Source organism: Misgurnus anguillicaudatus, chromosome 13 (assembly GCF_027580225.2).
Source record: "Misgurnus anguillicaudatus chromosome 13, ASM2758022v2, whole genome shotgun sequence".
Taxonomy (NCBI): Eukaryota; Metazoa; Chordata; class Actinopteri; order Cypriniformes; family Cobitidae; genus Misgurnus; species Misgurnus anguillicaudatus.
In genome coordinates this window covers 23689394-23716465 of record NC_073349.2, presented here as the reverse complement: position 1 = coordinate 23716465, position 27072 = coordinate 23689394, and the positions used below count along the sequence as shown (strand labels likewise).

At 35.9% G+C, this 27072-nt stretch overlaps 2 protein-coding genes across 2 annotated transcripts in view; both read right to left on the bottom strand.

The window, feature by feature from the left end:
• Window positions 1-290: 290 nt before the first annotated feature.
• LOC141369250 (L-rhamnose-binding lectin CSL3-like) lies at window positions 291-4993 on the bottom strand. The gene is made up of 12 exons (XM_073874825.1): window positions 4772-4993; window positions 4654-4677; window positions 4214-4270; window positions 3717-3770; window positions 3499-3634; window positions 3292-3401; window positions 3159-3215; window positions 2657-2792; window positions 2467-2573; window positions 1161-1296; window positions 967-1073; window positions 291-295 (listed from the first exon to the last, which is right to left on the bottom strand). The coding sequence occupies exons 1-12, from the start codon at window positions 4800-4802 to the stop codon at window positions 291-293; spliced, it is 960 nt and encodes a 319-aa protein (XP_073730926.1). The 5' UTR covers window positions 4803-4993.
• A 1554-nt stretch (window positions 4994-6547) lies between these two features.
• The window catches only part of LOC141369307 (L-rhamnose-binding lectin CSL3-like), a 35351-nt gene continuing 14826 nt past the window's right edge, over window positions 6548-27072 (bottom strand). The window contains exons 9-12 of the mRNA XM_073875450.1: window positions 9549-9655; window positions 8934-9069; window positions 8740-8846; window positions 6548-7072 (exon numbers count right to left, since the gene is read on the bottom strand). Of these exons, the coding sequence (XP_073731551.1) occupies window positions 7053-7072; window positions 8740-8846; window positions 8934-9069; window positions 9549-9655 (370 nt within the window). The 3' untranslated portion in view covers window positions 6548-7052. The remainder of the gene's footprint in view (window positions 7073-8739; window positions 8847-8933; window positions 9070-9548; window positions 9656-27072) is intronic.

The window sequence follows — 27072 nt, the reverse complement described above, 5'->3', positions numbered from 1 at the left end:
ATTGAACAGACACAGTTGGTTACATAGGACAGAATGAACCTTACACCAAAATTCAGGAAAATCAAAATAAAAAAATGTGATTTAAGGCAATTATGACAAACATCCACTGATTTCAGATATTACACAATGTTATAAACATGCTTGTTCTAATACAAATGTACCATTTATTAAATCTGATTATTAAATCTCATGAAGAAAACAGAGGAATAAATGAACCAGAAGATTTCCACCTCACTCTAAAGAAGGTCACAGAAATGGAGATGATTTCTGAGTTGTCTATGTTTTCACTTCTAACCTGGTTAAAAAAAGTAAAAAAAATCATAAAATGTATAACAATATTTGCTATGAAGTCTGCTATAAAGGCAATAATACATATTCGTCAACATTTGAAGTGGATAAGTTGTCCTACAAAAACGGGTATTGGGTATTGGTTTTAAGACAACTTTTAGAAAAGGTTTTGATCCACTTCAATTGTTGACTACAATAATGTATGAAATAAAACTGCATTAAGCCTTGTTTCTATTACAGACTTGTTGATATTTTGTGAATTGATGTTATGGAACAGAAAACGACATTTCTCATCTTACAATAACTTTTCCAAAAACCAAGGCGATGTATGATGGTAGGTTTATGAATATTACAGCCATCACACTAGCTATTAGTTTTATTCAAAGGAGAAGCAGGTGTGTCAACCAACCATTAATGGCAAGAAAAGCCTCTTATACTTGAAAGCATTCATATATTAGGCGTTCCTGGCAGGTTATAGTACATGATATCACATTTTTAAAGAATGGTGACATGTACATGCTAAAAACAGCTTCCGTTGCAGTTTTGTGATATATTCTTATTTCAAATAGCTTGCGAGCATAAAAAAATGTTTTATTGGGCATATTTTCAATTCACAATTTTAGTTTGTGCTATGTAAAGGGTAATGAACATGTAACTATATAACAGTTCCTAAGTTACTTGGGCCACACGTGTAGGACACATCCAGGTATTTGTAGGTTCCTACACAGGGATCACCAAAAACTGAGTTGGTTGCAGGAATGGAACAATCCTGTTTTCCATTACATCTGTTAAGACACAAAATTAAAGCACATTTTAAAAGACTAAAGGCAATAATTTTAATGTCCCGTAAGTTGTAGTTACAGTGTTCTTACTGAGTGTTCAGCACACTTAGGGTTGAACTCTGAGAGCAATGAACATTTGAGAGCTGGTTAGCTGGTCGTCCAGTAGAGCAGGTTACACTGTTTGTTCGCCCATAATTGGCTGCAGACACTGTTATAAACTGATTGTCTGTTGATAAAGTGTTTGTGTGTGAACAAAAAAACAAAGAAACAAATTAAGAATATTATTTGCGAATATTTTATGGCCTTTTATAGGACTAAACTTAAACATGTTGAACCTATCCATCAGTTAATAATAATTATGTCCTCTAAAGCTAAACAATAGTTGTGTAAAATGATTATTAAGCAAAACTTAAATCAATATTAACACATATTAGTGCTAAAATACCAAATATTGAGCTGATTAAACCAACTGATTGGTTCTTGTAATACTGTAATATTCATATTATAATAATAATTCACTTTTTGCTCAAACATTGAAGAGCCATATTTGCAAACAGTGTTATTTTCAAACCAGCATTGGGTCAAACAGGAACAAGCCCAGCCATTGGGTTAAATTAATCCAGAAAATTTTTATATTTGACCAAACAATGGGCTTAAAACAACCCAGAATTTTGTGTTAAACCCAACACAGCATAGGTCAAATTACAATCAAAGGGGTCTTTGCATTTGCTGGTGCCGCCCTGCCATGCGTGAATAAAACGAGAGGCAGGTGCAATGCATAATCAGCTTTTTTAGCTTCGAAAGCCGGCAGTCCACTGCTACTGAGAAGCTCTCTATCAGCTCAAGGAAGTATACTGGCGTAAAAGCACCACAGCGGAGGCTCGCGGTTTTCCACCTTCTCTTTAAATTTGAGTGTGTGCTTTGCCGTTGATTGCGGCATATTGCAGCATAAGTATATTACCCAGACGCTCGCCTCTTCAGATCTAAAGACGGAAGGTTCTTGTAAGGGATTCCCAATACGTCGGTCATGCCGTGACGTTGTAAATGACTGAAAGGGAATGTCTTGGTTATGTATGTAACCCTCATTCCCTCAAGCAAGGGAACAGACACGTCAGGTCCCGTCGCCACAGCCTTGCTGTAACTGCTAATGTTGGCTGGGCACTAGATGCTCTGCTTTCTCAGAGAAAATAGCTGTTTATGCATTGCACCTGCCTTTCGTTTTTATACTTGCGGGGCGGTGCCAGCAGATGCAAATACTGCATGCCAATGTTCATTGGCCCCTTGTAAGTTTCTTGAAGCAGATACACATACATAACCGAGACGGTATACATAAACAAGTTAAGTCTAGAGGATCGTAATGTACACGTATATAACAGGATAAAAAATATTAACTTACTTTGGTGACAAATGTAGGACACGTTCAAGTATTTGTAGGTTCCCACACAGGGATCGCCAAAAACTGTGTTACTCGTGGAAACGGAACAAGCCTGTTTTCCATTACATCTGTAAATTAAGAGAATAAAGCAATTTATATAAATAAAAAAAAGAAATGTATGTCCTAATAATGATGTTACCAGTGTTCTTACTGAGCGGCCAGCACACTTAGGGATGAACTCTGAATGCAGTGAACATTTGAGATCTGGTTAGCTGGTCTTCCAGTAGAGCAGGTTGCTCTGTTTGTTCGCCCATAATTGGCAGAAACTACTTTAATAAACCGATTGTCTGTTGACAAAAAGTAGCATTACTCATGAAAATGATCTTAATTGTTTTTTTTTTAAATAATCCACAAGAAATCTTAAGGGTTTTTGTGATTGATTTGGTGAAAATGCTTGGATGGATATAAAGAGTTTGGTTCCAAAACCAGATAACTCTGGTTCATTTCTCAAAAATCTTGTTTTTTTATTATGCTTTCCAATTAATTGCATTCCAATTGGTTTGTTTTGATTTAAGCCTTCATAACTAAAAAATACAGCTAAGTAGTACAATAAAAACATGATAACACAATAATAAACATGTTTTTTTTAAATTAAGTTTATCTGGTTTTGGAACCAAACTCTTCATATAATGTACAGATCAATTATAACTTACTACAGTTGATGCTGATTGTGCTTCCCTCACAAGAACTCTGTTTCTTTATTGTTGCACCTGTAGAGAAACAAACAGCCATTCATGCAGATGAAGATAATCACTTAATTAAATGAAAGTGTTAATATTAACTAACCTGATGGTATACAGATGTAGGACACATCCAGATATTTGTAAGTTCCTACACATGGATCACCGAAAACTGAGTTACTCGCAGAAATGGAACAATCTTTTTGTCCATCACATCTGTCAACACACAACAATAAAGAAAAGTAAAAAAAAATACATTAAAGGAAACATATTAAAGTCCTTTAAGCTGTAATAATGTCCACGCTGCTCTTACTGACTGCTCAGCACACTTAGGGATGAACTCTGAGTGCACTGAACATTTGAGATCTGGTTTGCTGGTTTTCCACTGGAGCAGGTTGCACTGTTTGTACGTCCATAATTGGCTGAAAGCACTTTAATGTGTCCCTGGTCTGTTGATAGAAAAGTAACAGTAGCTTAAAAGTTTTAAAAAATTTTGAAATGTAGTGTTTTAATGAAATCTGGAGAACTCACCACAATGGAGACTAGCAGTGTCTGATTCACAGGTGATTACCTGTGATGTTAAACCTCAGAAGAGAAAGACAAACAGCATTTAAAGAGTAGGAATGCTACAGTGTTACATTTAGTACTCGTTTTCATTTTAAATGCTTGACTATTAGTGTGCATTCACATCTGATTTTCACGACTCCTGTCTGATTCCAACTGCAACAATATCACATATTATTTATTATATAACCATTTATAACAATAACCCTGATGAACCGGATTCTTAATGCTGTATCTTTTGACCTGTACAGGGAAGTCTAAATTCTGAAATACCTTAATATGGTAACAGTAATATTGGTATGTATGGTAGTATTTCATTTCAATTAAATTTGTTTATAGGCCCTGTTTTCATGTCATAGATTGTTTTGAATAAAACAGAATAGAACACACACACACACACGCACACATACAACAATTTACAGTAATCATGGAATGGCAAAGACTGATTAAAACACAGAACTAACCACAGGTGAGTCGAGCTGTGTCTCCTTCACAGGTGGTGAGGACCACGGCTTTGACACCTAGAAAGACAAACAGTTATTTATACACATTTACATCAAAGTACATCAAACCACCACCATATCTACTAAAACCAACACAATATTCAAGAAACAGAATATGCTAGATTATAATCAACACTTGAATAATCCACAGACATGAGCAATTACAAAATAGTACGTATTATTTTAGCTCCTTCAATAAACTTTGTGTGCTTTATTGTTGCCAACTTCCTAATAATGCTTCCTCATTTGTAAGTCTTTGGATAAAAGCTTTTGCTAAATGAGTAAATGTATATGTAATTTAAATGTTCACACACTATGACTTAAAATTTAAATGTTCACACACTATGACTTTAAATTTTGGTACAATTGATTTTTGAGCACACATAAAAATCAATACTTACCACATTGACAAAGTAGCACCAACACTGTAAAAAAAAGAACTTTTAGTAACAAAGTATTTTACTGCTCATATCTACTACAGCAAAACAGTTTTCTTTAAAAACATCTGAACATACTTACAGAAAATGAAGCTCATCCTTCCTTGTTGCATATTGACTGTGCTGATGATTGATGCTGAACAAGATGAAATAGCTCAGCTTAACCCTAGTTTTGTTTTAAAACAGAAGAGCAGTAGATATAACCAGTTTATAATGCCAGTCAAGTTAAAGCCCTAAACCAACTTTTCAGAAAGCGTGATTAAAAACAACAACACTATGCCTTATAAATGCTCATTTATATACACAATCCAAGGGCAGGACAGGTCAGGGCAGGACAGGGCAGGGGAGGGCAGGGCAGGGCAGGGCATAATTACTTAACGGGAATAAAAGTGACTGGAGTTAAATTTCCAGTTTTTCCTGTGTTTTTGAAGCTTTATAATGCGCAGTATAACATGCATTCATGTTTTGTGTGTAAAAGTATTTTTCACAAAATTTACTTATGTGCATATCGCTTTTTTCACTGCCCTCAAAACGGGCTGATACCTTCCTCGTTCTATGAAGTCCCTCCTTCAGAAATACGTAACGAGCTCTGATTGTGTGTTGTGATTCAACAGCAGCTTAGCTTAGCAGAGCCCTTTGAGATTAGCTGGCGACTGCCGTATTTCTTTGGGCGGAGGATATTCAGAAACTCTTATTTTGACATGTTTCAACCACCAGGAAGTAAAAAGCTATATTCCAAACCATAGATATGTATTCACCTTATTCCGCCACGCCCCTTTTTAATTCTTCGCTCTTCCGCATTTTGTCAACCGACTTCCGCTGCTAATATGGCACAGTGCATTCGGTGGTTAGTTTGGTGGTTCGAAGATTGCTTGTAGTTTACTATAACTTTAGCGAAATGACAAATATCGCTACTGCTGTAAATGTTTTAAATTAGGAGCACCGTTAAAACTTCATACGACGACCTTATTTTTCACAACAACAAGCGCTCATTTTGTCAACGTACTTCCGGCCGCATAGATGATGAGCCGCTGAGGCAGTGGCTGAAGGCAACGCGTTAAACTTGAAAAGCCCACTCAAGCGCCTTTATGTTTGTTTCTTACCAATTTTAACGGACGGGAAGCCGACTGAGGAACACCTTGGAACAGGGGTCTTATCATATAGGTAAAGTATAGTATAGTAGCTAGGTAAAGCTGCAATCTCCGCCTGTACTTCGAATTCATGAATGATGGGGGACTTTTGTGCTGCGTATGGCTGTAAGGCCTAATAGCACTATGCATTATAGTTAGAAAAAGTAGATTTTCATAATATCAATTTTTTCTTTTTTTCTGGACTCAATGCTTAATAAATGTCTGACTGTTGAAACGAACCAAAAGAAAACCAAGAAAATCGCATTCATGACAATTTATGGTGATTTTATTTCTGTTACACTATTGCATACAATGACGCTGATGCAGGGTTCCCCTGTTTCAAGATGGCTGCTCTATTTGACGCATTCGGTCCAATGAACTGCCGTAGCCAAGGCGACATCTAGTGTACATATCTATGATCAGATTCAATGGATTGTGCTAAGCTATGCTAAAAGTGACACAGAGATCAGCTGAATGGATTCCACAACGGTACGAATCAAATGTTTAACTCTAGGGGAGCTGGACAATGAGAATATTTTCAAAAAAAGAGTGGAGTGTCCCTTTAAAGATGAAATCTATGCAACGTTTTAAACATGAGGCCCCTGGTCTTTTAGGTAAGAACCTATTTTGCATCATCATAAAGGTCAGGTTTTGCAGGCTAAATGTATGGATAGATGGATAAACTAATGAGGTCCATCTTATTTACCCTCTGAAAAAACAGAGAAGAGTTTGCATTTGAAAGCAATTTATTGAACAGACACAGTTGGTTACATTAGGACAGAATGAACCTTACACCAAAATTCAGGATAAATCAAAAGAAAAAATTGTCAATAAAGGCAATTATGACAAACTGATTTACTTACTTATTCATTTAGCTGCACTTTTATCGAAAGCGACTTACAATTGCTATATATTTCAGAGGTCGCACGCCTCTGGAGCAACTACGGGTTAAGTGTCTTGCTCAGGGACACAATGGTGTGTCACAGTGGATTTGAACCCGGGTCTCTCACACCAAAGGCGTGTCTTATCCACACTGTGCCATCACAACCCCTGATTTCAGATATTACACATTGTTTGAAACATTCTATTCTAATACAAAATTACCATTTATTAAATCTGATTATTAAATCTCATGAAGAAAACAGAGGAATAAATGATCCAGAAGATTTCCACATCACACTACAGAAGGTCACAGAAATAGAGATGATTTCTGATTTGTCGATGTTTTCACTTCTAGGCCAAACAGGCTGGGTCTACATAGTAAAAAAAAATCATAAAATTTATAACAATATTTGCTATGAAGTCTACTATAAAGGCAATAATATATGTACAATAATGTATGAAATAAAACTGCATAAGAGAGAAACACATGAGGTAAACATTTGATCTTAATGGATGAAGACTTTAAGGGGGAGATATACACCAATCAACAAGCATTTATAAAGTGCTTGTTATGAATCATATTGCTTCAAAGAGGTTTTACAGTGCTGTACAAACTGTCCACCTATATTTATAGTTGTCCCAGCCAGCAGATAGATCACCATTTTAACAAAAAATTTTGTATGTGGTAAGCCTTGTTTCCATTACAGACTTGTTGATATTTTGCAATATGTTGATAACACACCATTGTGAAACAACAGCGTTTTCATTTGATGTTATGGAACAAAAAAACTAAAATTTTCCTCTTAATAACTTAATTGTTCCTTAACTTTTATTTTCCTCCAATAACTTAATCCAAAAACCGAGGCGATGTCTGATTAGGGCCGGGTCTAGGGAGATTTTCCTTCTGCCCCCCAAAAAATGTCCAGCCAACCATAAAAAACGGGGTCTATTTAAACAATAAACGTCTTCGGGTTGGTAAACACTAAAGTTTCAAATTTCCACTCACTAATGTTTGATTAACTTATTCAAAATATGAATGTGTCTTCAGCAGCAATATTTAACTCACAGAAAAAGTACTACTGTTCTCTATGACGGTAACTAAAAAACGCACCTTTAAATATATATATCGGAAACAATGCAATTTAGTATTACATAAACTTAATAACACAACACATATTACAATGAAACTTTTTTATAGTAAAAACGTGCCCAAAATAGCCCCTTATCCTTTCTTAGACTCACCTCATTATTTATACATTCAAATTACAACAGCCAATGGCAAGTCTCCAGCAGCATTTAATTTGTTTTTGTTTTAGACGTAGTTCTATTTATTAAAATTAGAATATACAGTTTGGTTGTAGCATAATATGAAGTAGATATACTGTAAATGATATAAGATGGTTATACAGTAAATATACAGCTGAGCATCGCGTGCAGTTTTAAAATAACATTTTGGCGGTTTTGTCATCGTCATTCGTTCGTCAGCTCATTCAGCTCACGTTTGAGAAAAACTTCACACGCAAAAATCTACTGACTTTTAAGTTCAAGAGGAGCTTTCACTCCGCAAGGTCATCGTAAGGTAAAATGATGTATTTTATAATTTTACGTTGTATTATAAGATCTAATTTGCTGTGTTATGAACAAAGCAGTGCTTTATCTTTGTCTCGTCGCAACTCACACTTACAATATTTTAGGGCTTATGCTTTTGTCTGGTGCTGTTACAGGATAACCTTTGACGAGTTTGTCATGCATGCATATTAGTTTTAATCGAAGAAGAAGCAGGTGTGTCAACCAAGCATTAATGGCAAGAAAAGCCCCTTAGACTTGAGAGCATAATAGTCCATGAAATCACATTTTTAAAGAATGTTGACATGACTTGTATTCACATCAGGTGATGTGTAACATTGCTAAAAACAGCTTCATTTCAGTTCAGCTTCAACAGTTGTGTGTAAACGAAATGTTTTCATTGGCCATATTTTCAATTCAAAATTTCAGTTTGTGCTATGAAAACGCAACTATATAACAATTACTAACTTACTTGGGGCACAGGTGTAGGACACATTCAGGTATTTGTAAGTTCCTACACATGGATCACCGAAAACTGTGTTGGTTGCAGGAATGGAACAATCCTGTTTTCCATTACATCTGTTAAGACACAGAATTAAAGCACATTTTAAAAGACTAAAGGCAATCATTTTAATGTCCCGTAACTTGTAGTTACAGTGTTCTTACTGAGTGGTCAGCACACTTAGGGTTGAACTCTGAGAGCAATGAACATTTGAGAGCTGGTATGCTGGTCGTCCAGTAGAGCAGGTTACACTGTTTGTTCGGCCATAATTGGCTGCAGACACTTTTATAAAGTGATTGTCTGTTGATAAAACGTATAATACATAAGTGTTTGTGTGTGAACAAAAAGACAAACAAACAAATAAAAAATATTTGCCAATATTTTATGGCCTCATACAGGACTAAACATGTTGAACATTTATCTATCATTTAATTCCCTGAAGCAAGGGAACGGAGATGTCATGTCATGTTGCCACGGCTTTGCTGTAACATTGCTGACGTTGGTCGGCACTAGATACTCTGCTTTCTCAGCGAAAATAGCTGATTATGCATTGGACCTGCCTCTTGTTTTATACTCGCGTGTGGGGTGGCACCAGCAGATGCAAATACTGCATGCCAACGTTCATTGGCCCTTTGTAAGTTTCTCGATGCAGATTGGTCCCGGGAAGTGCGTTCCCAATACGTCAGTCACATACTTAACCGAGACAGCATACATAAACTAGTTAAGTTTGAAGGATCTGTAATGTACATGAATATAACAGGATTAAGATATTAACTTACTTGGCTGACAAATGTAGGACACGTTCAAGTATTTGTAGGTTCCTACACAGGGATCGCCAAAAACTGTGTTACTTGTAGAAATGGAACAAGTGTGTGCTCCATCGCACCTGTAAATAAAGCGAATAAAATCATATAAATAAAAAAAAACATTTTTATGTCCTAATAATGATGTTACCAGTTTTCTTACTGAGCGGCCAGCACACTTAGGGATGAACTTTGAGTGCAGTGAACATTTGAGATTTGGTCAGCTGGTCTTCCAGTAGAGCAGGTGGCACTGTTTGTTCGCCCATAATTGGCAGAAACCACTTTAATAATCCGATTGTCTGTTGACAAAAAGTAGCATTACTCATGAAAATGATCTCAATTGGGTTTTTTTTAATAATCAAAAAGAAATTTTAAGGGGTTTGTGATTGTGGTAAAAAAAATGCTTCGATGGAGATGAAGATTTCGGTTCCAATACCAGATAACTCTGGATAATTTCTCAAAAATCTTTTTTTTAATTATGCTTTCCAATTAATTGCATTTAAGTTGATATGTTTTGAATTAAACCTTCATAACAAAAAATACAGCTAAGTAGCACAAGAAAACACAATTAAAACATGATAACACAATAATAAACATGGAGCCAAACTCTTCATATTCAGATCAATTATAACTTACTACAGTTGATACTGAATGTGCCTCCCTCACAAGAAGTCAGTTTCTGTATTATTGTCCCTGTAGAGAGACAAACAGCCATTCATGCAGATGAAGATAAACACTTCTTAAAATGAGAGTAATAATATTAACTTACTTGGTGGTATACAGATGTAGGACACATCCAGGTATTTGTAAGTTCCTACACATGGATCACCGAAAACTGAGTTACTCGCAGAAATGGAACAATCTTTTTGTCCATCACATCTGTCAACACACAACAATAAAGAAAAGTAAAAAAAAATACATAAAAAGAAACATATCAATGTCCTTTAAGCTGTAATGATGCTGTTCTTACTGACTGGCCAGAACACTTAGGGATGAACTCTGAGTGCACTGAACATTTGAGATCTGGTTGGTTGGTTTTCCACTGGAGCAGGTTGCACTGTTTGTACGCCCATAATTGGCTGAAATCACTTTAATGCGTCCCTGGTCTGTTGATAGAAAAGTAACATTATAAAGGTTATATATATATATATATATATATATATATATATATACTATATTATATATTCATTTATACTACGGGTCCGTTGAATGCTTGCATCTGATTAACGTTCTGAGGTGTGCAATTATTTTCTGGGAAACGCATGGCGAACGTAGTTCCACAATGCTCTCTTGACCGCATTACAGTTCCATATCACTTTGCATAGTTAACTGTAATAACAGACTAACAAAAACAACATGACAGACAATTTTCCGAGGAAATAACAGCGCTGGTTTGAGACGCACAGAGCAGAGGTAGTCTCGTGAATTCACACAATCTTTCTCGCGCTCGCTCGCCCTCTCTATCTGTGTCTCTGTCGCTCTTGCTCTCTTTCTAATAACTTCATTAGTAACTGCATTAGAATGCTATTAAACGAATAGTCTACTCATTTTCAATATTAAACTATGTTATTACCTTAACTAAGAATTGTTGATACATCCCTCATCTGTGTGCGTGCACATAAGCGCTGGCGCTCCCAAAAGTACTCCCAAAAGTGCTATTACGCCATAAAATATAGTTCCTCTTTTACATCCGCTTAGAAAAGCGCTACGTTTTATTTTGTACCACCAAACTTGCTCGTATAACTACTCGTCTTAAATAGGAAAAACGTTGATGTGTTTGGTCACTTCTAACTTTATCTCTTAATGGTACAATTGAATGAATGGGGCTAAGCTAAATGCTATCGAAGCGTTGCAGCGCGCTCCAGCGCTTACGTGCACGCACACAGATGATAGAGGGATGTATCAACAATTCTTAGTTAAGGTAATAACATATATTAATATTGAAAATGAGTAGACTATTCCTTTAACGGCTCAAGCCTCCATTGCCAGCTTTAAAATGACGTTTTGGAACAAGCAAAAGAGCCATTGGATGAGATGAGGAAGAAATAGTCCTACTCACAATAGCAATTTAAGTACAAAAACGGACGAATCCCTATAAATATATCATGTGATCGATGTCTTGAGGTGTGGTAACCGTAGCATAAGTGGAATAGTTGACTTGGGCGGTTGAATTATTGAAAAATAAAAATAAAAATATATATTTCTAATAATTCAATGGTCCTTCGTCAATTATTCCATACATATTATTCTAATGGAGCTTAAAAGTTTTTTAAAACTGTGCAAATTTAGAGTTTTAATGAAATCAACTCACCACAATGGAGACTGGCAGTGTCGGATTCACAGGCGATTACATGTGATGTTATATCTTGGAAGAGAAAAAAAAGAGCATTTAAAGAGTAGTAATACTACAGTGTTACATTTACTAGTTTTCATTTAAAACGCTTGACTATTAGTTTGCATTCACATCTGATTTTCACGCGTCCTGTCTGATATTAACTGCAACAATATCACATCTGAATCTAATTATTTAATATATAACCATTTATAACTACATAACATTTACAAAAATAACCATGATAAAACGTAATGCTGTGTCTAAATTAAAAAAAAAAAAACGTAATATGGTAACAGTAATAGTGGTATGTATGGTAGTATTTGATTTCAATTGATTTAGTTTACAAGCCTTGCCACTGTTTTCATGTCATGAGTTGTTTTGAATAAAATAAAATAGAAGAGAACACGCACGCACGCACGCACGCGCACACACACACACACACACACACACACACCAATTTACAGTAATCATGAAATGGCAAAGACTTTTTGATTAAAACACAGAACTAACCACAGCTGAGTTGAGCAGTGTCTCCTTCACAGGTGGTGAGGACCACGGCTTTGACACCTAGAGAGACAAACAGTTATTTATACACATTTACAAAGTACAACAAACCACCACAGATCTACAAAATATGCTAGATTTCAATCAAAACTTGAATAAAAGACAGACGTATTTTTTTAGCTCCTTTAATAAACTTTGTGTGCTTTATTTTTGCCAACTTCCTAATAATGCTTTCTCATTTGTAGTCTTTGGATAAAAGCTTTTGCTAAATGAGTAAATGTATGTGTAATCTAAATGTTCTCACACTATGATTTAAATTGATTTTGAGCACAAATAAAAATCAATCCATACCACATTGACAAAGTAGCACCAACACTGTAAAAAAAAAGAAAAAGAAAAATTAGTAACAACAAAGTATATTTCACTGCTCATATCTATAGCAAAGTAGTTTTTTCTTTAAAAACGTATGAATATACTTACAGAAAATGAAGCTTATCCTTCCTTGCTGCATGTTGACTGTCAAGATGAATGATGCTGAACAAGACGAAATAGCTCAGCTTCACTTACCCTGGTTTTGTTCTGAAACAGAATAGCAGACAAGGCTAAATATAACCAGTTTATAATGCCAGTCAAGTTACGTACCTGAATAAAAGAACAATAGTAATTCCTTAAAAATCCAAGGACAGGGCAGGGCATGGCATGGCATTACTTAATTACTTAACAGGAATAAAAGTGACTGGAATTAATCACCAGATTCCATGCACAATTGTTTACGTTGTGACAACAAATGTACAACATTAAAAGAGAACAAATATTAACAATAGAAAAGTGATGTTGGTTCATTTAAACTGCAAGTAAATGTGTTTGCATGTGAGAGGAGAATTTGGGCAAGTCAGTCTGAGTCATTTGATAAATTAAGAAGATTTTGTGATCAAAGAGGAGAGTGATGTAAATGTATGAATGATTGAAGGCAGTTCTTAACCAAGGTGTAGAGAATTGTAACTGATTGTTGGTGTAAGGAGAAAACCGTCCATTGGCCCAATGGCGGAAACCAATTGGCATGACAAAGGGTCCTTGTGCATTCTGTTTTTTCTGGCGCTTAACAATGACATTTTAACGTTACATAAGCCCTTTTCACACAGACATTCCGGAAAATACACGGAAAACGCATCCTGGATTTTTCCGGTACCGTTTGATTTTTTGTTCATTCAGACTGCCAATGATTTGCCGGCATCTGCAAGGTCCCGGAAAGACACGTGACTTGTAAAGTCCTGCACTATCTTCTACGCAGCGTCTGAAGTTTGCATATTATTTATTATTTCCACTAGGGATGTCAAAATATGCAATTTCCCATATTCGATGATCATTTAAATTAACGATCAATCAATCGAATAATCGTTAACAGTAATCAGAGCCGGATTAAATAAATGGACTACACTAGGCAGGCTGCATTTTTTGGCCCCCCCCCATCGAGGTTATTTATGAATTGAAATCTGAAACTTACCAAAGTTACTAATAAAAGTTAATTCACATTTTACATAGCCTAGTCTTTGGTTACAAATTGGTTGTTTGTATACCAAATTAAGTCATGTGTTGTATATTAACCAGCCTATCAGACAATTTTTTGCTAAATTTATTATTTATACGTCATTACACGGCTCTATTAAATGCTATTAAATTATCCTCACCTTATCCATTGGGAGTGTCATTGTTAAGGCAGTAGTACCAGTAAATAACCAATAGGTGTCAGTAATCCGCAGGAGAGCTTCGCTGCATATTTCTCTTCAAGATTGAGAATCGCAACCAAATCCTCGTTGAGCAACACGTCCACTGAGGTAAATGTCCTCAAAACACTGGCTATTTATGTTTCAGTTATATGAATTATATAATAACAGTTTTTATATTATGTATAACAGTTTTATCTCAAAGTAATGGTAGTGCTAAAGTCTAATGTATCGTTTCTGAGGCTGCTAGATTTTTCTTTACGCTATTCACGTTTGTGAAGTGAATTTAAAACACAGATTGCTTGCAGTTGACTTAGTTAGCCACCATTGGTTTTGTTATCATGTTTGGTATCTAACGTGATTTTTGTGGGGCTTAAAGAAAAAAAAATCTTGACCCCTCTAGTTCTGCCATTGCAGTCATGAATTATTATGAACTGTTTTTTTTTTTGCCTCGTTATTATACGCAAACATGCCTTATATAACGTAGGGAAATGATCGTTTGTCCTTTATTTATTTATTTTTTGCAGCAACCATGTCTGTGTCCTTAAGGAACTCTGTCAGGTACAGAGTGGGACGATGAACTTGAAAATCATCAACCATTCTGATGACTGGCGTCCCCATCCGAGTCACCACCTCAGACAACAACAGTCATAAACTCACAAATACACTCAGTAATGGGCTTAATAAAGAAAGACTTAACTATGATTTTATCTGTGTTAACCTATGATATCAGTTATTGATGTATTTTAAATATTTACGTATTACTATCATGCATGCATTGAAGTTTTAAAATGTATCTAATATAATACTTTAATTAAATTGAATGTTTTGGATACCACCATTAAATTATTTTGTGCATGTAAAACACAAGCAGCAATGTTTTTATTGAATTCAATTTTGAATTAAATTGAATGTTTTGCATACCACCATTAAATTATTTTGTGAATGTTAAACACAAGTAAATGTTTTATTTATTGGAGATAAAATGGCTGTTTAATTAATATAATACTTCTGTTTGTTAGGCACTAACAAGTGAAAATAGTTAGGTTTAAGTACATTTATTAGCTGTAATGCTTCTGTGCAGAAGGAAGCCCGTGAGCCACAAAGGTAAGTTTGCGAGCAGATTCATTTCCACTTATTAGACAGCAGTCCGCTCATCGTGTTTTGTATTGCATCACTTATAGATCGTAAACCTTAAAATCGAGTTTAGCAAGATGTATACTACAGTCAGCTTTGGTTAACTATTGAAGCATCGTCTTTAAGGCTCAATGTGACAGCAGTATTTGTTGAACACTGCTGGCAGCGGCGACGTCTGTGTCCGTACCATTTTTATCAATGAGAGCATACGTTCGTATCTCTCTGCTCCCGAGTCATAAAGCTCGTCTTTAATGAAACAATGTTTAATAACTTAAAAAATACGGCGTTTTTTTAATTTCCTGAAAAACAATGGTTTTGGACATACGGGGATCCCGCCCGACAGCTGCGAAATTGTAGATGGGACATTTGTAAAAAAAAAAAAAATTCCCCCTCTGTCTGGGCCCCATCCCGCCAATCGGGCCCTCGGCACGTGCCTAGTTTGCCTTTGGGTTAATCCGGCTCTGACAGTAATAGTGCAATAAGCCATTACAGCAGTGACAGCCAATGACATAAAAGTGTGTGTAAAAGTGCCAGCTTCCTCACGCGAATTAAACGTTTTTATTTTGTCTAAATAACATGCTAGTGGGATTGTAAAATGAGTCAATGTAGTTGGTGTTTTGATAAAAATCATCAATTGAATCTCGTAATGAAATATAATGACTAATAGACACAGTAAACTCCATTTCATAACAGGCACTCCGCACAGTCGGATAAAAGTCTGTGCGTCCATGACAAAATAAGTTTTCATTATCATCAAGTGTTATTTTTCTAGTTTTCCACCTTGCTTTCTGAGTCGTTGATACATCACTTGTTGTAATTATATCCAAGAAGCACACAAAGGACACTTTTCCCGTCGTCACCTCAGCTTTAGACCTGCAGCGTAATTTCAGCAAAGATGCTTATATTATGAAGACTTCAACCTTCCATTAGAAAATCCGTTTAGCGTGTAGCGCCTCAGCCAGTCATGATGATAATCAATGATATATGTTGTGGGCGTTCAGAGTGTAACGACAGTCAGTTACAGTTTACATTTAACAGTTTCTTGCCAGAATGTAAGTTTTACATTTTAATCTGTTTATTAAAATTGGCTTCTGGTCTCCTTCCCTGTGTAAAGCAGCGTTAGCAGCGTTGCTATGCTAATCTTGCAGGCTTCCCTGAAGAGGGTCTTTGCTTTCAGTATCCTAACTGTGTTTAGATTTTCGGCATCGGAACCTCTCAGATCCACTGCGGATGCCATTTCGTTGCGTTAGCAGCCAGCCTCGTCTCGAATGAGGTTATAAAGGCCAAGTGAGTGTTTGGCATCAAGCATCGTTGTGATCTTGGCTAGTTTAAGTTCTTCGCGCTTGTTTAATTTTTTCACCAGCTGTGTATGTGCTTTGCGCAGGCGCCGGACACACGTTCTTGCTTTGTCGACAATTGTTCCTTTTTAACGATTTAATTCTTATCGACAATTAATCGAAGATCGATTAATTGTTAACATCCCTAATTTACACCACTCGCATACATTTTTGTTTATTATAAGACTATAGACGGTTTCATTGGACGCAAGTGATAAACCTCTGGATCCGAACTTTACTTCCGGTTTCGTTTTTTTAATGGTCTGAGTCTGACTAGTTGCTAAACTGATCTCTTTACGGTAAAAAATTTCCGTAGACATTACAGTATTACTGGGTATTACTGGCAACTAACTGCCAGTAACTTACTGTAGATTTTACATTTATGTTATTTACTGGCAACAGTTTGTTCAAAGTTAAATGAACATGAAACATTTTCAGTCTTTATCTTCTACAGAAAGTTACTGGCAACCAGCTGCATAATTACAGCAAATTTTTTACAGTGTTAAACAAATGCCTTGTCGAAAATAACAAATGTTTTGGTTTCCTAGGTAATCTATGTGTTGTTTTTTAGCTTGTTATATAAATAAACTATGTTTAAAGTACTTTTTTGTTATTTATTATTAGCGGAGTTTACCAGAAGTTACGTGCGGACCGCGACAGCCGCTTGTTTATGTTGTTACTGCTGAAACCATCTATCAAGGAGCGCGTGACGCGCCGTTCTATGGTGAATGATCTCAGCTTCAAAGTGGATATTTCACGAGCTCCCTGATCTCTGCTTTAATCTGGTTTTCAGACATTTCTCATTGCAGGGCTCCAGATTGCCACCAAATTTTACATCAATTTGCAACCAGTAAATTTTATCTGTTTTTTGATGTGACACTGAATTTGAAACAGCAAATTGTACTTTCTGCATCTATCATTAAAGTATTTATTAGTAATACAGTGGAAATTAGTAGAAATGTGAATATTTGGTTAGCATGTTGATTTACAGTGTGTGCCCCTAAATTTTCTGGTTGCGCCCCTAAAATTTTCAGTTGGGGCCACTGTGCTCCTTGTGAAAAAAGTTAGTCTGGAGCCCTGCATTGTGATTGTTAATATGCATTTAAAACCCACGGGTTTGAGGAGCTGAACGATATATCTTGTTAGGATGACGTGTGAGCATTTTTGTTTATTAAAAGCTCAAATGAGCGTGTGAATATTCTTTTATGCTGCTGAATGATCTCCGCTTCAGCGCGGTAAGTTACTTACCTGATATCTGCGTCAGTCCAGTTTGTTGACATTTCTCGTTGTGAATGTTCTCATTTTAAAGAGTTGAACCAACTTCATGTCGCCATGACACCTGCATCCTCACTATGGCATGCGCGTCTCATTTATCATTTCCTGATAACTGATTCAATCTAGTTTGCGACATTTCTCGTCGTTAATGTTGATATGCATGTAAATCTCTTGTTTAAATAGCTGAACCATAACTTTTGTTGTGATGACGACACTACGACTCGCCCATTACAGCATTGTTTCGGCTTCTTGTTCACAATAAAAAAATATCATTATTTGTAATCTTTGATAATTGTGAAATGTACATAAATGTTTGGTTATTCTCCCTTACCTCTTTACCCGATATTGAGTTGTTTATCCAGCTACCAATGTGGTATCGGTCCACATCGGCCATTGTGCGGGTTCCAAACACAGCCTTAATCGTCCCAGAAGTTGTGGCTAAAGCAATTTAACAGTGCCGTTCCTGCCATCTCTTACTAAGGGTCCCCATGTAGCCCCATGCAACCGCCCATATACAACTTAGTACAAAACTCAAACTATTACCAGAGGTCCAGGTTAGCACAGTCTGAGCTGATATAATAAATAATAGGAATATATAAGAGTAACTAATCCCTGGTCAGAGCTTGACTCCACCCACTGGCAATATTTTAAATATGCAAGAAAAGTGTGAAGACCCCAACGGAGATAGAGGGGACGGACTGAGATCGTACCAAGGGTGTGGTAAGATCGTAACAAGGGCGTGGTGAGCTTGAACCTGCTTACTTAGGGTCGTACCACTTACATCACACAGTACCGCAACATCCAACAGGAAAGTTCAACTGCAGTAGCCTATATTTTGGAGCATTGAAACACTGAAATGTCAAAAGAGTTACACAAATCAATGAACAGCACTAATAAAGCCACATTCTTACAGATCATTTAGTCAACCCCAAAGAGTTTTTTACCTTAAAATAACGTTCCCAATAAAGTTTCATTCGTTCCACTCGAAACAGGGTGAACGGCATTTTCACATTCGCTTTAAAGCCCTCTATCGGCCAAAAGCGCACTAAAGAAGTTTCCAACTGTCGGGTCGCGGTCCTGTAGTTTGAGTGAAAACCACAAAAAATTGCTTTACGGCAGACCTACAATCCAATCAGAGCCAGCTTTGCTGCAGTATAGGCTAAATTATTTACGACAGTGGAAATGGACAATTCCGCTTCCAACCTGTAGGGGGAGCAAAGAGCAAAACTCTTTAGTGTTGCTTTAACTAAAAAAGTTGCTTTAGGGTTTAGTTACTCTGTGTGACCATTTGCCCTGATAGCACCTTTCTTTCCAGTCAGAGATATGTCAAGTGAGGGAATGATTCACGTGTTTAAAGAAGTCTCCCTCACTAATTCTAAAATGACCAGTAGGTGGCGGCGAAATGAATCAAACGGTGAAGCAGTTACTCTGGTGTAATCCGTACAATATCGCATGTCTGGGAAGAGCTCTTAGCCAATCAGATTCGAGAACCAGAAAGAACTGTTGTATAAATATCTATAGAAAATTCTGAATTCTTTTGAAAGATTAATTAATGTAAACACCTGGTGGGTCTAAAATGTTTATGGTAACTTATCACATGTTCAGGAGTGTGTAAGCTTGTGTACGATTTCTGTGTGTATGCGTGTACAGGTATGAGTATGTGCAATCAATACAATCGGAGATTCAGAATCTTGTGTAAGATTTCTATATGTGTACAGGTATGAGTATGTGCAATCAATACAATCGGAGATTCAGAATCTTGTGTAAGATTTCTATATGTGTACAGGTATGAGTATGTGCAATCAATACAATTGGAGTTTTAGAATCTTGTGTAAGATTTCTATATGAGTACAGGTATGAGTATGTGCAATCAATACAATCGGAGATTCGGAATCTTATGTAAGATTTTTTATATGTGTACAGGTATGAGTATGTGCAATCAATACAATTGGAGATTCATAATCTTGTGTAAGGTGACCAGATTTTTTAATGAAAACCGGGGACATTTCCTAGTTCAATGGTCAAAATATCATTAAAATCTCATTTGTTGTTATCTATAAATGGGGACATAACTTATTTTAAAGTTTTCTTATTTTTATTGTTGTGGGTTTACTGCAAAAAATGACTTACTTGGTTGCCTCTTAGTTTTACTTAATAGTATTTTTTTTTTAAGTACAAATATCTACATATTCTTAAATAAAGATGCATTTTCTTGAAAATTTTTGCTTTAAGACAAAAATAATAAATTGAAGTGAATTTGTGCTTAAAACATGCAAAAAAATCTGCCAATGGGGTAAGACATTTTTTCTTGAATTAAGTGTTGGCAGATTTATTATTTATTTATTTTGCTTGTTTTAAGCACACATTTGATATTTTTGGTCTAAAATTAGACTTATTTTCCTAGGTAATTTTGCCTATCAAGAAAAAGCATTCTGATTTAAGAATATTTGATATTTGGATTGAAAACAAGAAAAAAACACTATAAGAAAGTAATTTTAAAATATATTTTTTTCACCTTTTTAAACAATGCACAGAGACTTACCTCATCAAAAATTACTTCTACTACTTCAGCTGATTTCATAGCACTGTATACGTGAAGTACAGAAGGAATAATGCAAAATGTAAGATATTTAACGTTAGCCTACACACAACAAATGCACTGAAAAAAATGATTCATTGAATTTAATTAATTTTTTTAAGGTAAGTAGTTACAATCAATTTATTTAAGCTACATTTAAACAAAAGTTTTATATTTCATTTTACTTTACTAATCTTTTTTGTTTAAATGTAGCTTAAATAAATTGATTGCAACCACTTACCTTAAAAAAATTGATTAAATTCAATGAATCATTTTTTTTCAGTGTGCTCAGTAACGTTACCATGCTGTGATCAGTTCACTTCATTGGTTTATTACTTTAGTTCAGTGCTTCTCAATTATTTTCTGTCACGCCCCCCCCTAGGAAGAAGAAAACATTTCGCGCCCCCCCATTAACTCAGGAGCACAATCTATAAAGTCTGTAACGGAAAAGACTTAAAGTGCATCATAAAAAAGCAATCCTTATTTAAAGTGTTAACATTTTTTGATCAGGAACATTAACTCAGCAGCACAATATTTAAAACACTTAAAAATTTATAAAACATGTATAAAACATTTTGTTTTTAAAACATTAAAACTGATTTTTTTTATCAAAATGAGGAAATCAGGATTAATGGCTACACTTAAAGTGCATAAAAAATCAATCCTTATTTAAAGTGTAAACATTTTTTGACCATTTCATACTGGAAAAATAAAATATAATCAATAAATAACAATAAATTCTAATTGATAAGGAACATTAACTCAGGAGCACAATAGTCCTATATAAAGTCTGTAACAGAAAAGACATAAAGTGCATTAAACAAAATGCAATCCTTATTTAAAGTGTAAACATTTTTTCACCATTTCATACTGGAAAAATAAAATATAATCAATAAATAACAATAAATTCTAATTGATAAGGAACATTAACTCAGGAGCACAATAGTCCTATATAAAGTCTGTAACAGAAAAGACATAAAGTGCATTAAACAAAATGCAATCCTTATTTAAAGTGTAAACATTTTTTCACCATTTCATACTGAAAAATAAAATGTAATCAATAAATAACAATAAATTCTAATTGATCAGGAACATTAACTCAGGAGCACAATCTATAAAGTCTGTAACAGAAAAGACTTAAAGTGCATCATATAAAAGCAATCCTTATTTAAAGTGTAAACATTTTTTGATCAGGAACATTAACTCAGCAGCACAATATTTAAAACACTTAAAAATTAATAAAACATGTATAAAACATTTTGTTTTTAAAACATTAAAACTGATTTTTTTATCAAAATGAGGAAGTCAGGATTAATGGCTACAATGAGCACGTTTTGCAGTGCACAGCTTTTCGAAGCGGGGTTTGAAGCATGACACTGCAACTCTTAGCTCCTGCTCAATGTTTAGCTGGGACCTGTACTTGGTCTTCAGTGCAGCAACAGCAGAGAAGCCAGTCTCAAAGATAAGATGTTGCAAAAGGTAGTAGAATGCCCATGGCCCTCTGCCCTAAGAGTGGATACTGCCTCTCTACACTCAGCCAGAATTCACTCAGTGTCTGTGATGTGAAGCTCAGTCTCAATGTGGAGTCAGACGACATGTCAATGAACTGTTCCTCCTCTGCAGAGCTGAAACCAGGTGGAGCTGGTGAATTGAAAGGATCTCTCACCCAGTCATATTGGGAACTGTTTTCAGGGAAGTACTTTTTAAAGAATCCGATCAGTGATGAAATATGCTCCTTAATATGTGGAATCACTGAGGTGGCATCATAGTCATTAGTGTCAACAAATTCATGCAGGTTCTCAAATGAATCAGTATTTCCTTCATCAAGTCGCCTGCCCCACATTGTAAGCTTTCGAGTGAAAGAGCTGATCTTGTCTGTGACCTGAGGCAGGTGTTTATCTTTCCCTTGAAGCTGAAATTTAGTTAATTTAGCTTTCCAAATATGTCACTCATGTAGGCCAGTTTTGCCAGGAAGTTCTCATCACTACATTTTTTTGCGAGGTCATACTTGTTCTCCTGCTCCAAAAACAATCTTATCTGTTCTCTGAGTTCAAAAACTCGGGACAAGACTTTTCCTCGTGACAGCCACCTTGCTTCACTGTGAAACAGCACAGCTTGATGTTCAGCTCCCATCTCCTCACAGATAGCAGAGAAGACTCTTGTTTTTAGTGGTCTGGTCTTTATAAAATTGACCACACCTACAATGTCAGTCATAATCTCACTTAATTCAGAGGAAAGGTGCCTTGATGCCAGTGCTTCTCTGTGTATTACACAGTGTGTCCACTCAGCATTAGGTGATGCCTTCTTGATGAGTGCCCGAAGTCCTTTTCTCATCCCTGCCATGGTCTGTGCACCATCACTGCAAACACCAATGCAGTTCTCCCACTTAAGCCCATTCTCAGTCAGGAAGCCGTCCAGTATTTTGTATAGCTCTTCAGCTGTGGCTCTGTCTCTGACATATTTACAAAAAAGTAGATCCTCACACAGGGAGTTTGTCATGTCAAAACGCACATAAGCAATAAACAAACAGTCTTTGTTGCTGTCAGTTGCTTCATCGAACTGTAAAGCAAAACGTTTGTCTTTTAGTTTATCTACCAGCTGTTCTTTAAGATCATTAGCGATGTCATCTATACGTCTGGCGACAGTGTCATTGGACAGAGGGATAGTTTTTAATTTTACAGCACTTGCGTCATCCAGCATGACAGAGACCATGTCTAATGCAGCAGGCAGTATCAGCTCCTCTGCTATGGAGTGGGGTTTTTTGCATTGAGCAATTTGGTACGCCACCTTATATGATGCCAACAGTGCTCGCTGGTTTACTGAAGTTGCATTTAAAAAGCGGGATGATTGTCGGCAATATTCGGCACGTTTTCGATGAAAAAACTCAAGCGGCTTATCAGCGTACTTGGGGTGTAATGTCTGTAAGTGCCGCCTTAATTTATTTGGCTTCATACTGTCCGCTGCCAACATTTTTAGACACAGTAAACATACCGGTCTTTCCTCGTCCCCCACCGTAGTCACAGTGAAGCCAAGCGCAACATACGCTTCGTCATATTTCCTCGTCTTAGCTTTCGGGAGGCTTAACGTGTTTCCCTCATTATCTCCGTCTCTCTCCGACTTTCTTTTCATCCCTGTTAAATATTTTTCCATGGTGTTTGTTATCTACACTTCTTATCTCCTGCTCTGTGATGTGTGCTCTTGTTTGGTGAAAAAAAAACACTTCCTTTACATTTTCCCCGGGGACTCGCGCGCCCCCCCTGGTGGCGCTTCGAGCCCCCCCTGGGGGTCGCGCCCCACAATTTGAGAAGCACTGCTTTAGTTTAACATGAGTAGTTAGTATCTTAAATAGGGATGCACCAATATGGAAATTTTGGCCGATACCGATAAGTCTTTAAATTTGAGGGCCGATAATTTCTATAGGCTGATAAATATTCATATTATTTTTACAACGAAAAACTCGCAGACTGCGGACATCTTGTCTTTGCGCTAGACTAGCATACTGTTCTTAAGCCCGCAACACGTGTCATCTTCGTGCTATGTCACAGAAAGCACCAATCGAAACTCCACATGGCCAGCAATGAGCAAGTGAAGTGGTTCAACAAACCAAAATAATCCATCATTTATCGGCTTTCATTTATCGGCCTAATTTTGCCATCAGACCGATAACCGATAATATTAAAAATAAGTAGTTATCGGCCGATAGCGATATGTCGGCCGATATATCGTGCATCCCTAATCTTAAACCTGATAACTTGGACTGTTTTCATATAATGTTAGAATGTACATTTAATTAATTTAAATTCTAACAGATACTTGATTGATGATAACTTGATGACACTTTCTCGTGTGTCTCGTAGTAAATTCTTCTTCGCTAAAGCAGTGATGTGCGACCAAGTAATCAGTGTAGCTCGCGGCCCCCTCTGCTGGTGAAAAAAATCATTAGGCTACATGATTGCTCCGGTCTGGTACTACAAACTAGACCATCCGGGTATCTTTGGGATACTCATTTCAACATACTACGATTTGGGACGTACTAATTCTAGTTTCGAATACTAGGACTCAGCAGTGAAACACTTTGAGGCTTCGTTTGGTCACAGTCACGTGACATGGGTGTTTTGAATCACGCTTCGGATCAGTGTTTCGTCACATCTATGCTTCGGGATCTCGCAAAGCTTCGGAATTTCAGAATCTTGTGTAAGATTTCTATATGTGTACAGGTATGAGTATGTGCAGTCAATACAATTGGAGATTTCGAACTTGCGTAACATTTCTATTTGTGCACAGGAATGTCTTATGAACGTTACAGTTTTCACATTTTGTAATCTGGGTGTGAATGATACCGTTAGACATATGTGTTAGACTAGATGGTTCGTCTGTCCTCGTGACTGTAAAATGTTGTTTCTAAGTGGGGTCTTAATTTTGACCTGTTGTGTGGTGTGTTGTGTAGTCGTGTTTACGTCTATACCAAATATGTTGAAAGATAATATTGGTCACAATATGTGTTTTTCCTTGGTCAGTTTTTTTTTATTTACGACTGCTGACAGTAAATTACTTAAGCTGTTATTGAATTTAAGTGTCTGTTGCATGAGCATTTAAAACTTTAGTTCTGCTGGAGAACCTTTCATGAGCTTAAATGGCTTCATTTTAAGTTGCTCAGTTCAGTCAGATCTGTGTGGCAAAGCATCAGCTCAAGTCCTGTGGTGTGTTTTGGATTACTTTATTGATTACTTTGATTACAGATTTACCTGAAATATAGTAGTAAAGTAAATGATGTCCTGGAATTATAGTCTAAATGCAATGTATCGAGGCACTTGAATTTTGGCAGCCAGCAGAACATCGGCACCAGGTGACATCATCGCTTTTACTGTATCTGATAGGTCGAAGACAGGCTATTATTTAACACATTGTTCATCACATTCTGTATGCACTGAAGTACACTAAAAAAGTTTTGTATGCTGTTCACTTGACTTAAAAAAAATTATTCTGATTTAACCTCACTGTAGCATTTAAAAATTCACCACAGATCTTCATTTACATTTATGCTTTTGGCAGAGCCTTTAATCCAAAGTGCTGTCAGTCTATTTGTTTCCTCTAATAGCACTGTAAGCATCACATTACCTATTGAGCTACAGGAACACCTGCGGTAGAGGGACATTAAACTAATACTCCAAGCAAAAGTTCATCAGCTTTTTGTAGCATTGTTTGTTCAACTGGTAACGTTAATCCCCTTTATCATTTCATTTGTACACTTTTTAGACTCATTTTAAGTCAACATCACAAGCCTGTTGAAAGGGTCACTCCACTTTTTTTGAAATTTATCGAGCTCCCCTAGAGTTAAACATTTGATTTTTACCATTTTGGAATCCATTCAGCAGATCTCTGTGTCTGGCAGTACCACTTTTAGACAAGTTACACCTCACTTTGTTATCAAATGGGGGAAATTATTTAAAAAAATGTATTCATTTTTGGACTAGATCTACAGTATAAAACATTCAGAGGAAACAGAAGAGTTTGCATTTGAAAGAAATTTATTGAACAGACACAGTTAGGACAGAATAAAACTGAACACATAATTTAGGATGAATCAAAAGAATATGTAAGGAATAATTAACGACGGGCCATTGAATTATAAGAAAATAATGCACACCAAGGTGTGCATTATTTTCAAATAATTCAAAGGACCGGAGTCAATTATTTCTCTTATACCACGGTTACCACAAACATTGCTCTGGTGCCTATTTTTAAGACATTTGAAAAATTAGGTGTGCGGTTTACAGAAAAATAATCAACACCCATAGAACATTTCTCAGCCAATCAGAATGCAGCATTCGACAGACCCGTGGTATAAATATTATTAAAGACAACTGTAACAAACATCCACTGATTTCAGATATTACACAATGTTTGATCTAGAAATCACTTAATATTAAATGTAATTATTAAATCTCAAAAAGAAAACAAATGAATAAATGAACCAATATTTCCACTTCACTCTACAAAAGGTCACAGAAACACAGATGATTTCTGATGTGTTGATGTTTCCACTTCTAGTTGAAAGAGGCTGGAAATACATGGTAAAAAAACATAACATGTATAACTATTGGGTCTAAAGTATTTGGTATTAATTTATATACAATACAGTATGAAATAAAACAGTACATAAAAATTTAAAGCATGTATTAATCTTTATTTTGAATTAATATCACTGCTTATAGTTTATTTGTGTTAGTTTATTGTGAATAAGCTAATTTTAACAAATACAGTATTTTTGATATAAAAATTTAATTGTTGACAAATCGTCAACAATCGCTCATGGAGGAATGTGAGGACTATTAATAATTATACATTTTGTGTTTATTGTATTAATAAACTGTACATTCTTTGCAATAAAAAAAACAAAAAAAAATTATTTGCAATGTTTCCTGGACAGGGTTTAGATTAATACAGGACTAGGCCTTAATATATTAGGACATTTACGTTGTTTTTACAAACAAACCTTACAAAAAAACATACTGATGTACATCTTGAGGCAAAACAATGGCAATCATAAGTTTTAAGATATGTCAATACAAGTTGTTTTTAAATTAAAGAGAACTCAAACATGTATTTT

Excerpts from the sequence above, each read along its gene's own strand:
- LOC141369250 (XM_073874825.1), bottom strand. The coding sequence starts at position 4,802 with ATGCAACAAGGAAGGATGAGCTTCATTTTCT. Across the intron at positions 4,271-4,653 it reads GGTGCTACTTTGTCAATGTG|GTGTCAAAGCCGTGGTCCTC; the intron begins GTAAGTATTGAT and ends TTGTCTTTCTAG. Across the intron at positions 2,574-2,656 it reads CTAAGTGTGCTGGCCGCTCA|ATGTAATGGAAAACAGGCTT; the intron begins GTAAGAACACTG and ends CTTAATTTACAG.